General features: G+C 40.8%; 1 protein-coding gene across 1 annotated transcript; it reads left to right on the plus strand.

Moving 5' to 3' along the window:
• Window positions 1–65: 65 nt before the first annotated feature.
• Window positions 66–12,518, plus strand: LOC121613760 (bifunctional 3'-phosphoadenosine 5'-phosphosulfate synthase 2-like). Its single transcript, XM_041947378.1, has 12 exons — window positions 66–230; window positions 2,529–2,643; window positions 2,798–3,033; window positions 3,255–3,393; window positions 3,595–3,713; window positions 5,674–5,787; window positions 6,736–6,847; window positions 8,838–9,043; window positions 9,292–9,427; window positions 10,493–10,761; window positions 10,879–11,108; window positions 11,600–12,518. Exons 1-12 carry the CDS (start codon window positions 204–206, stop codon window positions 11,739–11,741), a joined length of 1,845 nt encoding a protein of 614 aa, XP_041803312.1. The 5' UTR covers window positions 66–203; the 3' UTR covers window positions 11,742–12,518.
• Window positions 12,519–13,511: the final 993 nt, after the last annotated feature.

Genomic DNA, 13,511 nt, shown 5'->3' on the forward strand with positions numbered 1-13,511 from the left:
GACAATTATGCAGATTTATGGACGTCGGAGGAGGAGGCTGGGCCAACGGAATGCTACGTGTCTTGGAAGTCCCTTTTAAAAACCCTCGTCTTCGATTAACTTGCCACAGCCAAAGGTTTGGTGATAACAACACCAGCGAGCGACAGACTCCCCCAGATCCAGGCCTCTGTGTGTCCGAGCCCGGTGTCCAGCCGTCGTGCGAAATGTCCGGAGTGAAAAAGCTTCGTACGGTGAGTAGATCTGGAGATAAAAGGCAGAGAGAAACAACTCAGATTCAAGCTGTCATCAGATTAGCCTCAAATGTGTCCAAAAGTGCAGCAAAGTGTGATCCGCCAGCGCCCGAATAACATGGAAAACTCCTCCCAAATATGATAACCAAGTGTTGTGTTCATACACTATCTGCTATATGTTCCGGTCCTCTGACCACTGAGGTCTGATGCGATCGCGCAGAAAAAGCAGTGAAAAGTGGACAACATCAGTTGATGACTTTTCCCTTCAAGGTAACCCAGGATCATTGCTTTAAAAGTTAACTTGCTCTTGCAACAGAAACTTTTGTGCCTCTTTACTATAACTTACTGCCAGGTGTGATAGTTCCAGCCTTGACTCTGAATAGACCGGTTGTTGTAGTAGCGTATCCTTGTCAATTTGGCCCATTCATAACGTCGGGTGTCTTGTGAGGGGGAGAAAGAAGCCAGTGTGAAACGGCAGACGGATGCTGCACAGCAGTGCTGCTAACATAGACTACAAACGTGGAATCATGTCAAGTGAGCATAGCGACAGGTCAGTCGAAATGCCATGAATTGTAAGCTTCTAAGGTATTTCCATGCACAAACTTGTCATGTGTCTTTTGACCCATAAAGCTGAACTATGGCGATCCATCACTTAAGGTGTGCACCATTGTAGACAGCGGCGTGACACGGATTCCACCATACAAACCTAGGCAGAGCTGAGTGTCAGCAGCTCTTTTGATAACTAAAATGTTTGAGTTACTTTTGAAGCACTTCATTGGTAGTATTTGCTGTTTTTCTCATTTTTTTTATATATGATTGTAAATTGAGAAAAAATAGACTAATCACTGATGAAAGTAAAGCAATAAAAAATGTGTTATATAAGGTATAATAACAGTGAGTGTATATCAGATTTCTTAGTGAATGCAGCTGAAAGGGCAGATTAATAATTGGAAGGGAAGTAACTGGATAAAAGCATGTCTAAAGAGAGTGGTCTTGAAGTTTTTTTTTTTCATAGATGAAGACAGACTCAAAAAAATGTCCCCACGTCTGTTGAAAGGAAGGAAGCGAGGATAAGGAGCAGTGCGTTGGCAATCTGCAATGGAAGGAGAGAAGGTGTCTCCTCTGTTTGCAAAGAACAGAGCTGTTTGTCTACTGCTCACTCACATCGTGTGGGTGTGTACATGCACAAGGTGTAGGATACGTGTCATTTGGGGAAGGTTATGCTCGTCATTAGAGCATATTTTGTGCTGTAGGGTGAGTTGCAGCAGTGGTTTACTTTCAAATGCTGCTCAAGGTACATACTTTACAATGACAGTAGTATACGTTTACATCCTTCTGCTGTATTGAATGTCACACTTGTTTGTTTGTTAACGGCCCGTTTTTTTGTGAGACTAAGTCATATTTTTTAGCACCATCTGTGCCCAGATTCGTTATCCATAAACCCAGAAAATTCTTTACTAGAGAGACAACCATAAAGTCTAACTTTATATGGCAGTCTTCTCACATCCTTGATTGAAACACACCTTTATCTGTGTGAAGGTCACAGTGTTTTTTTACAGTCATGCCTGTGTTTGTGTGTGTGAGAGAGAGAGGAAAAAGGGGTCTTTAAATACAGATTGGGAAATTGAGACTGAAACCCTGGGAGGGTCTATTCAGACAGGTTATAGGCTCAGAGGGTGGTGACTGAGGTGGGGGGTGAGTACGCAATACGTGCAGCCATGGGATGGATGTAGAGAAGAAGGGAGAGTGGGTGCAGAGGGCGAACGTGTGGGCACGAGCACTGCCACATCATCGCTGGGCTGCAGGCAGCACACTGGACACATTGTCCAGTCAGTCCACCTCCTCCCTCCATCCCTTCCATGCCTCCCTCCTCTACCCCTCCCCTTTAGAAGTCAATACAGCCCCATTTATCCACAGCCTGGTTCACATAGTCAGTTTGGGCTGGGTGTGTCATGCTAAGTTCCAATCAGTATGAAAAGTGCTATGACTCGATCTTTTGAATGACATGTTAATGAAGCAAGATCACGCCTGAGGCTACTGTGAGGTATGTCTCTACAATTATTACCCAACAGGTTAGCCTACAGATGTTTCATGACTGGAAAGACTAAGCAGAACAAAGTGGAGGTAGGATGTGTGTGTTGTGTAACATGGTTAACATGATCTGAGATGAACACATTTTAATGGCCTGTTGCAGCCACTCACATCCTGTTTGTCTGTTTATTGTAATAAACAATTCAACAGAACCACTTTAGTTTGCCTGAGTCTGACTCAGTCTGAGCCTGCCTTCTTCTGTTTTAGGATCTCAACAGGTCAACCAACGTGGTGTACCAGGCCCACCATGTCAGCCGGAGCAAGAGGGGGCAGGTCGTGGGCACCAGGGGAGGCTTCAGAGGCTGTACAATCTGGCTCACCGGTAAATCTTGTCTTGTCCACTTGTAGGTCATGAGGCTGCTCCTTCATCTACCATGTACATTAGATAGGGTTTAATCTGAAATTTACTATTTTAAATGTAGTGCATCAATCATCCCACTGTCATGCTGACATGTCTTATCACATTTTCCCACCAGGTTTGTCTGGTGCCGGGAAGACTACCATCAGTTTTGCCCTGGAAGAGTACCTCGTGTCTCATGCTATTCCTTGCTACTCGCTGGATGGAGACAACGTTCGCCATGGCCTGAACAAGAATCTGAGCTTCTCTGCCGAAGACCGCGAGGAGAACGTCCGTCGTATTGCTGAGGTGGCCAAACTATTTGCCGACGCCGGGCTGGTGTGCATCACCAGTTTCATTTCTCCTTTCAGCAAGGTCAGAAAACAGTTAAAATCATTTTTTGGTGCATATGTGTCCATTTAAATAACTGAAAAACGTTATCTAATGAAGGTTCATACCATACATCTTGTGGACTAAAGCATTTGATGTAAGAGTTTTTTTATCTGATACCAAAAGTGCCAGCAGACCAGAATGTGCTGCAACACTTTAAACTGTATTTAAATAAAATACATGATATGTACTGTTTTCCTCCACAGGATCGCGAGGAGGCGAGGAAGATCCATGCAAGTGCCGGGCTGCCATTTTTTGAGGTTTTTGTCCACGCTCCTCTTGAGGTGTGTGAGAGCAGGGATGTAAAAGGACTTTACAAGAAGGCCCGCGCTGGAGAGATCAAAGGTCTGTGAGACAAGGTTCAACTCTGCAAACTTCCCCCCAATTTTTTTTGCACACTGCCACTCTATGAGTCATATAAGTAATGCCAAGCCCTTTCTCCAACCACACTTCATATTGAGGTTGTACTGTATCTTATTCAAGTAAGAATAGTGCTCATGAGGTTTCAGTGACAATCCTTGTTATGGTTTTTACATTTGTTGCCAGGTTTCACTGGGATTGACTCAAATTATGAGCGTCCTGAGGTTCCAGATCTTGTACTGAAAACTGGAGAGCTCTCAGTGAGTGAATGCCTCCACCAAGTGCTGGAGCTGCTCAGGGACCAGGTGGGTGTAACAGACCGTCAAATAACCCCCAACATTTGTCTAGATGTTCAAGGCGCAATGGGCCACTGTATCATACATGTTGTACCTTACACGTGTCATCATCATCATACTGGTGAAATACTAATACCTGTGAGTCTACAAGCACACGGATTTATATATCCCAGTTTATACAAGTAGCTTATGTTACAAAGCAAATTCAGTATCCTCAGGGATGGACTTGACCAGCTGGTTTCTTAAAACCAAACAATGATTTTAGATGTTAAACACAAAGGAGATTGTAGTGTTTATGTTAGGCTCCGGTTGTTCCAGTCCAGCTCTGTGGACTTTCACATGGAAGGGAGGGTTAGAGAATTGTAACATTTAGCAAGAGGCAAAGAACATCATGGTGACCATGAGATGGTGTTTGGTTGCTCAGAGCAGATTATATTATTGATCTCACCTGGGATAGCAGGTCATTGTAGGAGCAAAAACTAGTGATTCAACTGAAAGAAATTAAATACACAATGTAAAACGTGGTATCAAAATAAAAGGTTATTAGGTCTAAAAATTGTAGGTTTGAAAAAGAGACTCTGCCGTAAGATACTGTAGAGGGACCTATAGGTAATGACTCACTTCACATGAAGAGAGAGGGCAACATACATCTCAGCTTTGCCCTGTTCTCACAATTAAAATAAGGCGTTCTATTGTGCTGAGAGCCGTTTTGACCGAAAGATCCTTTGCAAATATGCACAACAAATCAGACAGATACGGACACAGAGTTCACACAGGTGTAATGCTGCTTCAGATGCCAAGTCACTGATAAAGTAAATGTGTAAACACATAAGCTTTTTATTGCCTTGTCATGGTGGCAGAGATGAATTATGTTTTAAGAAAACAATGTTGTGTCAGCATGAGTTTGTGAAAAGATTTTCTGAAGGTGGCATCCTGTTCCCATAAGTGCATTTCTTAATAAATGCCCAAAGGCAGGTAGCAGGAATTATCGTTATCTGCCTGTCGACTTTAGTTGTTTTTTTTTGGGTCTTTTCATTATGACTAATAAGACTTGGGACAACATGTATAAGCATAGGAAGTACCTGGTAGGACAGAAAACCAACAGTACCCAGCAACAACAGGGTGAAACTAATTCATTCAGGATATAATGGTTTAAGACATACAATAAAATTCATTAATTTAATTCTGTCTTCAAACTCCACATTCTGAGACTATTGACAAAATGATTCCTTAGTAGAATAAAGATTCATTAAATTATATTGAACAGTTCCCCAGACCATTTAGAGAGGGAGACAGAAAGAAAGAAGAAATAAAGTGGGTAAGGTTGAGAGTTTCAGTCTTTTTTTTACCATCCTGTTTTCTCTCAAAGCTCTTCTCTGGTTACACAAATCTTAGATTTGATGGCCTGAAGATAGTCTGATTCTGAACAGGTGTAAGTGTTCCACTTATTTACTATGGAAATGTATTGTGTGCACTGTACAGCTAAGGTTAAGTTAGTACACCAACCGCCATCTCTTTGTGAAACAGACATTAAAAGAAACTGTACTTTTTAAAGGATGAGTTCAGTATTTTCAAGCTTTCATTCCTCTTTATGGATTCTGTGCTTTCTAGCAACAAAAGTTTTAACTTATTCTTATCTTAGAATGTAGCCACAATATTTATAACTGAAATTGCATCTACAACCAACAACCACACACAGACACACACAAAACATTGTCCAATTCCAGCCTATCATATGTGAGGTTTCTTTGTCATATATGATAGTAAATGATATGTCTTTGGGTTGTGAACTGTTGGTTGGACAAAGCAAGCAAACCCAGGAAGGACTCTGGGAAATTATGTTTTATGGACCAAACATTCAATGGATTAATCGAGAAATGAATTATAAGATGAACAAATAGCAAAAGCCCTTCATTACCAACCGTATACAGCTGTAATAATAATATTCCCTTTTTCACCTTGTGTATAGAATATTGTACCAGGCGAGATCATGGAGGAGCTGAATGAACTATTTGTTCCGGAGAACAAGCTGGATCTTGCTGTGGCTGACGCAAACTTGCTTCCCACCATCAGCATCACCAAGGTGACCCACCACTCCAGTATATAGTTTTCTTTTTATCATGCAGCAAATGGGCAAGAGAGTCAACACTGGACATGGCAGAGAGCTGCTCTTGATGTACCCATAAACACTCCCTGCTGTTTGGACCCTGTGTACTATCTCAATTGCTCTGACTTCCCTGGGCACTAATAAAGGCATAAAAGCCAGCCAAGCACACAGCAGTGTGCTTGCCTTATCAAATTACCATTCAGGCCGATTCATTGGAGATGAATGAGGATTTCAACCAAAAGAAGAAGAATGGCTGTTTCATTTTCTTCCAGAATTTAGAGCCAGAGACCACTGTAATAGCTCTGGTAAAGTAAGATGTGGCAGTCAATGATCATGATGGTATGATCGTACAACACATATGCCTGTTATTAACCCACCAGGTCTACTTTTTCAGTGGGCCTAGTCAAATGTTTATTTCACTCTTTATTTTTTGTATTTGGAGTGTGTTGCTTCATCTGTAGCTCTGATGCGTTTACTAATGTGTGGTGAGAGGCAACACAGTCGGTTATGAAAGTTCAGTGGACTTGTCAGCTACCGTTTATTCAAGCGGCAGCACAGCCAAGAAAATGTAATAACTCCAGCCTGTTATTCATGTGTGCAACATGTTATCTCAGACCGTTTCGCTATGGTTTAGTGAGGATGTCAAGTGATTGTCAACAGTTATGTCTCATTGCAACACAGCACAATGAGGCTCTCTTTTACTTTGGCACTGTGCCTGTTCTCCAACCATCCAGCATTTCTTACATCCACGATTCATTGATTCTTTCATTCATAGTGTAATTACACACTTGTTGATTAGTGTATCGACATTTACAAAACACTGGATGCCATCAGTGCAGTTAAATCTGTGGCTTTTCTCAAGTGGAAGCATATGTTAAAGCGTTTTCTTGCTGTTTATAATGAGTAAATTTCCTCTGTCCACAGTTGGATCTACAGTGGGTGCAGGTTTTGGCGGAGGGCTGGGCTAGCCCTCTGAAGGGCTTCATGAGAGAGAGAGAGTTCCTTCAGGTCTTACACTTTGGCAGCCTGCTGGATGGTGAGTGACAACCGCACATTCATATTTACACTTCTAATAACCTGCCAGGACATTACCTTTCCGACACACTGCCCTGAAAATCACAAACGGCAGGGTAGCATCATCCAGATTAGCCGCTTGTTCCCTTTCAAACTGAGAACTTTTGTTTTTTAATCATAGTGCAGTTTATTGTGTAATGAGACAAAAAATGTGTGAGAATGAATTAAAGAAGGAAGGATTTTTTCCTGACTTTTTATTTTAAAGTATAACAGCAGCACCGTGCAACAGCTACACACAAACCCAGACACAGAAACAAGAGGGGTCAACCAAAATGGCGGTTAAATGTGATTAAATGACAAACAATCGAAACATATTTAAATAAAGACTTCCAGCAGTTGACACTCATGTGCCGAAGTGGAACAAGTCATTGCTGCAAACCACGTGCTGCGCATGTTCCTAAAGCAAAAAAACACAACACACAGTAAAATGTTTTACACAGAAACAAAGGAATATGAAAATATCAACTCTACCTATACATCACAATTTCTTTCCAGATATTCTGACAATATAAAAGTGACAGTTTCATTCAGTTCTGTCATTATTTCAGCTTCTTCCAACACAAAATTAATTTGGGGTTTTACTTTCTTAGATCATGATACTCTATATAGTAGGACAATGTGAAACGAAATGCTTGTCTTTTTCTGTCTCATTTAACTCACATAACTAAGACAAACGATCCAGTTCTTCACAACCATCAAAACAACCTGTTTCCAGATGCCATGGTAAGACACCACACATCAGCTGGCCAGAGACCTTTTCCTCCTTTGATTTAAAAATATGTTTGTCATTTTGCCTTGTTGGATCCCATTTCATTATGATCAGATTTTTCGCGAAACGACTGAAAAACAAATCAACACAAATTTAATCAAACCAAAATTAACTTCTTTCAAAATAGTCTGCCCACGTACCACCTTTCCTACCCACCAGTGTGCTTCATAGTCTACTCATGAAACCAGCCCCACGTACATCTCCAGCACTGCTCTCCTAGTCTATTATAGTATTATTTAATTTTTTATTTACTCCCAAAATGAACTGTACCCTGCCAGATGACTCAGAGAGCATTGTCAGTTCCCAACCTCTTCTGTTTGATGCACCCCCTCAGCCCCTTTATAGATGAACTCCATCAACACCACCCATCATGTTCCAAATGTGTTCATTTGAACTGCTTTTAAACATACATAGAAGTGGAAACTACAATTTTCTTTTCGTACAATTTAAGTGTCGATAGTTGGGTCAGTTGGTACCGCTTGGAGTGGCAGAAGATGGACATTTCAATCATTTAGCCATTGCTTTCAGCTTTCTATTTCAATCATTCACCCATTGCTTTCAGATTTCTATGTCAATCACTGAGCTGATGCTTTTTGGCGTCTGGTTCCCCTGTTTTTCCATTACTTTAAGTTTTCTATTTCAATCATTCATCCATTACTTTTTGACATCTGTTTCCACTGCTTATTTATTGCTTTCAGCTAACATTATATTATTATTAAACCACTATCATGGCATTTAGGTAATTTATTTCAGCCGGTTATCATTTGCTTTTAGCTACAGGATATCCAATGTTTATCCAATATTTTAAACTGTAGCAATTTAAACTATACAATATTTTGAGCTACCTATTTGAACTGTTAATTCATTACTTTTCTCACTTGCTAAGTAGTTTTAATGCACTTTTACCTGCATCATGTGGTGTTCAGGTGTTACATGTGACTCAGTATGTGGATGTATGTTTTTTTTAAATTAAAGAGTAACTTTAGTTGCACCTTTGCACAATCTTATCACGTACCTCCTGGCAAATCTAGAAGTACCCCTTGGGGTACCTCTGATTGACAATCACTGTTTTAAATGCTTATCCGCCGTCGTAGGTCTGAGGGTACTCCTGGGTTGTGATGTAGTCTTAGTATTTATAGTTTTTGTAAATAACATTTCTGAAATAATATTTGCTTGGTCTAAGGTGGGGCCATCAACTTGTCAGTTCCCATCGTCCTGCCTGTCAGCACTGAGACTAAGCAGGAGCTGGACGGCTGTGCGGCTGTGGCTCTTGTGTACCAGGGTTCACGTGTGGCTGTTCTCAGGAACCCAGAGTTCTACGAAAACCGCAAAGAGGAACGTTGCGCCAGACAGTGGGGCACCACTTGTCCACAGCACCCTTACATTAAGGTAATACAGCGTTCATCACACATAGTTATAATTTCAATGTCTACCTCGTGATTGCACTGCAGACAGTCAGTTCCTCTGGTGCTTATGTCATTGTTTGTGATTCTGTGGCAAACAAAACAGGAAAATATCATGTTATTAAACACAGTTCGAAGGCAATGATTTTACCTGAACATTAATACTAATTACAGTTACAGGGAAATATTTGAGTCAGCAATAGCCGGTAATCATGTGTTCATCCCCTTGTGCAGATGGTTATGGAGGGAGGTGATTGGCTGGTGGGTGGTGACCTGGAGGTGCTGAAGCGAATCAAGTGGAACGATGGACTTGACCAGTACCGCCTTACTCCACAGGAGCTCCAGCAGAAGTTCAAAGACATGAAAGCAGGTTAGAAAATCGAAATTACAGTAAAGCTACAGTAACTATCAGGAACAGAAATGCATACAAGTTGTTGTAAGCAGCTACTGGTATGAGTAATACCATTCAGTAAATGCAATATGCATCGCAGCTGGTGAAAAACTGAACATAAACTTGAAAGCAATGTATTTAGCAGTGCACCATTTGTCTTTCAGAAGAACTTGACAAAGGACCAGGTGAAATAAAATGGTAAATTTAAAGCTGCATTGTGATGTTTGTGATCTGTGCTCAGTGATCAAGTGCGACATACAGTATCTTTCTGAAAAGTAATGTAAAGACTAAATGTGATCACCTATTTTTACTCTCACTCTCTCACTTGTATCATTTATTTATCTGCACCACAATACAGTATGTATTTTAGTCATGTTTTCTTTTTCAGCGTCTTTGCCGCCCTGTGGCACATGTAGTCAGACTTTGTTACTGATGCAAGCATGTTGTGATGTGCACTTGACGGATTAGGCTGAGAATATTCTCTATTTTCTTATTGTTGACGAACTCCCTTGCTCAATAATCAATTCTCAATAACTTCCCCAGCCTTCCTGTGACTCTCAGGCCTAAGCGCGTTTATTCCAACTGAAGAAGTAAACCTTTTAAAATGGTTCAAAAGTTATTTCCTGAAATAGCTGTGCACTGTAGTTTTTAAACAGGAAAAAGTAGTGCATTTGCTTGGGACTATTTTCTTCTACAGATTTGGTATGCTAGTGAGTAAGCCATATTAGGTTTTGCTACACACACAATACTTGTGAGCATTATCAATTAACTGGTGTTTTCCTGGGATTTGCCAACAATAAGAAAAATATGGAATATTAACAGACTTCTCCTTTAACACAAACCAGAAGCAATTTTGATGCCAAATGTATGAAGCAAAGTCCAGCTGAGTTATGTGAAAGGCAGTGTAAGCATGTTTGCTGTGATGCACAATATCCTGCACGTGTTTTGGACTGCTCATATCTGTGCTCCAGTACTGCTGATATAATTATAAATATTGTCATTATATGAACTTTGTTTTGTGCTGCTGCCTGTCGTCCTCCTTAGATGCAATATTCGCATTCCAGCTGCGTAACCCGGTCCACAATGGTCACGCCCTGCTGATGCAAGACACCAAGCGCCGTCTTTTGGAGCGGGGCTACAAAAATCCAGTCCTCCTACTGCACCCACTCGGCGGCTGGACCAAAGATGACGATGTGCCTCTGCAGTGGCGGATGAAGCAGCATGCTGCCGTCTTGGAGGAAGGCATCCTGGACCCAGCCAGCACCATTGTCGCCATCTTCCCCTCTCCGATGATGTACGCTGGACCCACAGAGGTAAGGGCTGCTGTGGCCTAAGGTTTAGTCAGATCTAATCCGCCTAGCTGTTCATTCTTCAACCATTTACCATGTGTGATTGAGTATTAACCTGAAAGAATTCCAATTCCTAATCAGGTTCAGTGGCACTGTAGAGCCAGAATGATCGCCGGAGCAAACTTCTACATTGTTGGCCGGGACCCAGCAGGTATGCCACACCCTGAGACTAAAAAGGACCTGTATGAACCCACCCACGGAGGCAAGGTCCTCACCATGGCCCCAGGCCTCACCTCTGTGGAGATCATCCCCTTCAGGGTAGCTGCCTACAACAAGACTAAGAAGGCTATGGACTTTTATGACCCAGAGCGGTGAGTGAAGATTTGCTTGCTAACTGCAGTCAACATTTTGCTGACCTGAGAACCTGACAATTAAGAGCGTCACCTGAATTGAATTATTTCATAATACATTTTTAATGAAAAAGATTTTTCTTCCTGTGGAGCATGTCACCACATTTTTCCAGACTTGCCATGAAATTCAGATTTGGTCTTACATTACAGCCTCCTGCACACATTAACTGGTCCAAAACTTTTAATCCAAACATGATTTCCATGAGAATATGAACCATCTGTGACCCCACATCATGTTGTTGCCACTGCAAGCAGACTACTGACTGTGCATTTTGAGGTTCACTCTTGTAAATTTACTGTATTCATATCCACCTTTTGGTATTTCTGTGCAAGTATACTTATGGTCTCAACAGATTTCTAAGATTGTAATATGGGAAGAGTCTACGGCAGTTCTAATAACCTACCCTGCCTTCTCTCTCCATGCTGCCCTTCTTCACTCATTGCTCTCTTAGACATGCTGATTTTGAGTTCATCTCTGGAACCAAGATGAGGAACATGGCTCGCAGCGGAGAGAACCCTCCAGATGGATTCATGGGCATGAAGGCCTGGAAGGTGTTGGTTGAGTACTACACCTCTCTCAAGAAGGACAAGTAATCAACACAGCGCTCAGCTCACCAATCAACAGCACACTATAAAAAGATTACAGTCAGTTCTTAAAGGGGGTATTTTAGATCGGGTCTAGTTTTTTGCATTTAGAATGATGAATTTAGTTTTCTAAATTCTGGCAGGGGTGGGTTTTGTACAAGTCTTCATCAAATCAAAATGACTTGTCTTAAGCAGTTTAATCAGTACATTTTTACATTTCTATAAAACCATGTGATTTATAAATCCATTGTATGTTTATATGCATATTAACTTAAGCTATATATTTTAATAAATTAATGGTTACTTGAGATTCTTATTTTGTTTGTTTTTTTGAGTTTAGGAGCACATACCAAGACAGGGAAATCATTTTTCATATTTACATGTAATTATCTGAAGGATTTTTACAGCATTTTATGCCAATTATATCACTGTCTGTCAAGTTGTTTGTATGACCTGAATGAAAGTCACTTTCAGTTTTATCACTACCTACAGTGCCTTTTTATTTTACATGGATGGATGTTGATTGATTAATAAATTAATGTTTCACATTCTTGTGAAATGCAGCACAGATTTTTTTTTTAATAATGTGAAAGTGCCTTTCTCTCAAAAGTCAGCATTATAAAACAGCTGTTGTTTAAATCTCTTGCTGGCATTTGCCTGAAATGTCTCTGAGATTTGTGTGATTTTATAAAATGGGCGTGTGCATTCATGTAATAAAGACCTGCAGTTTTGTGAAGGCAAAAAATGTCAAATGCAGTAATAAAGGATCTTATTTGTTATTATGAATCTTTGGTGACCGCCTAATCACTGTGAACGGATATCTGCATTGTCCGATGATCCAAGAATGATTACCACCCAATACCGAGATATTGTGCAGATAAGATGTCAATGTAATGGATTAAAATGTTTTCTTTTCAGTTATATCTCTGTTCTGATTACATCTAGGTGCCACTGGTTATGCAATATTTTTACATTATCTTCTGACTGAACAAAGTGCATGCTTATCAATAGAAGGTTAAAGGTGGAAGTCAGCTTGACATAGTGGTATTGTGGGACTGCAAAGCCAAAAGTGCAATGCTGCCATCTGCTGGCAAGAACTGATGCAGCAAAACACAGATAAAACAAGAAACTACTGTTAATGCTCGTAAAAGGGTTCTGTCACGTTGGGATTCTCTGACAGGTGGTTGGCTTTATGACTGCATTCACCATAATAAGACCAGACCTAGAGATACTCCTTTGTTTCTACCTTACAGTCAGTTCAGTGTCCTGTTAAGAGAGGAAACTAGCTGCAGTCACAGTCAACAGTGGAGATGTTCTTTTAATGGTCTAATATCTTGTGCACATTTGTTTGCACTGGAAAACACTGGGTTCATCTCTGGATTGGCTTTGCCAGTGAGATCTTTTATAACAGATTAAGGAGATCCTGAGACGCTTTCAAATTACTCTTAAGAGATGGTTGAGTGAACTTCAAGGACTGATTAATTTTGCCAGTCATTAAGCTGTAAGAGCTTACATTACTATGAGATGAGTGTTCTTCTATGAGGAGAACCATTCTCCCGCTGTAAGAAGCACATTCCTAATTAGCCTCACATGGGATCAGATCATTTAATCTGCGATGTTCCAGGTAACCCCATTTAAATCTGCTGAACTGCACCCTCAGTACTTACATAAAATCTCCAACTACTGTACATCCAACATGTCATGTCACAGAGAAATGACCAGGATGGCTGCTGGTGTAAACCTCTTTTGTCCTACAGACCTAATATCTCTGAAGATAGG

This window comes from Chelmon rostratus, chromosome 11 (assembly GCF_017976325.1).
Source record: "Chelmon rostratus isolate fCheRos1 chromosome 11, fCheRos1.pri, whole genome shotgun sequence".
Taxonomy (NCBI): domain Eukaryota; kingdom Metazoa; phylum Chordata; class Actinopteri; order Chaetodontiformes; family Chaetodontidae; genus Chelmon; species Chelmon rostratus.

What these genes read in the sequence shown, in the direction of transcription:
- LOC121613760 (XM_041947378.1), top strand. Translation starts at nt 204, where the DNA reads ATGTCCGGAGTGAAAAAGCTTCGTACG. An exon ending in CCACCATCAGCATCACCAAG is followed by an intron (nt 5,788 to 6,735) that starts GTGACCCACCAC and finishes CTCTGTCCACAG; the next exon opens with TTGGATCTACAGTGGGTGCA. An exon ending in GACTTTTATGACCCAGAGCG is followed by an intron (nt 11,109 to 11,599) that starts GTGAGTGAAGAT and finishes TTGCTCTCTTAG; the next exon opens with ACATGCTGATTTTGAGTTCA.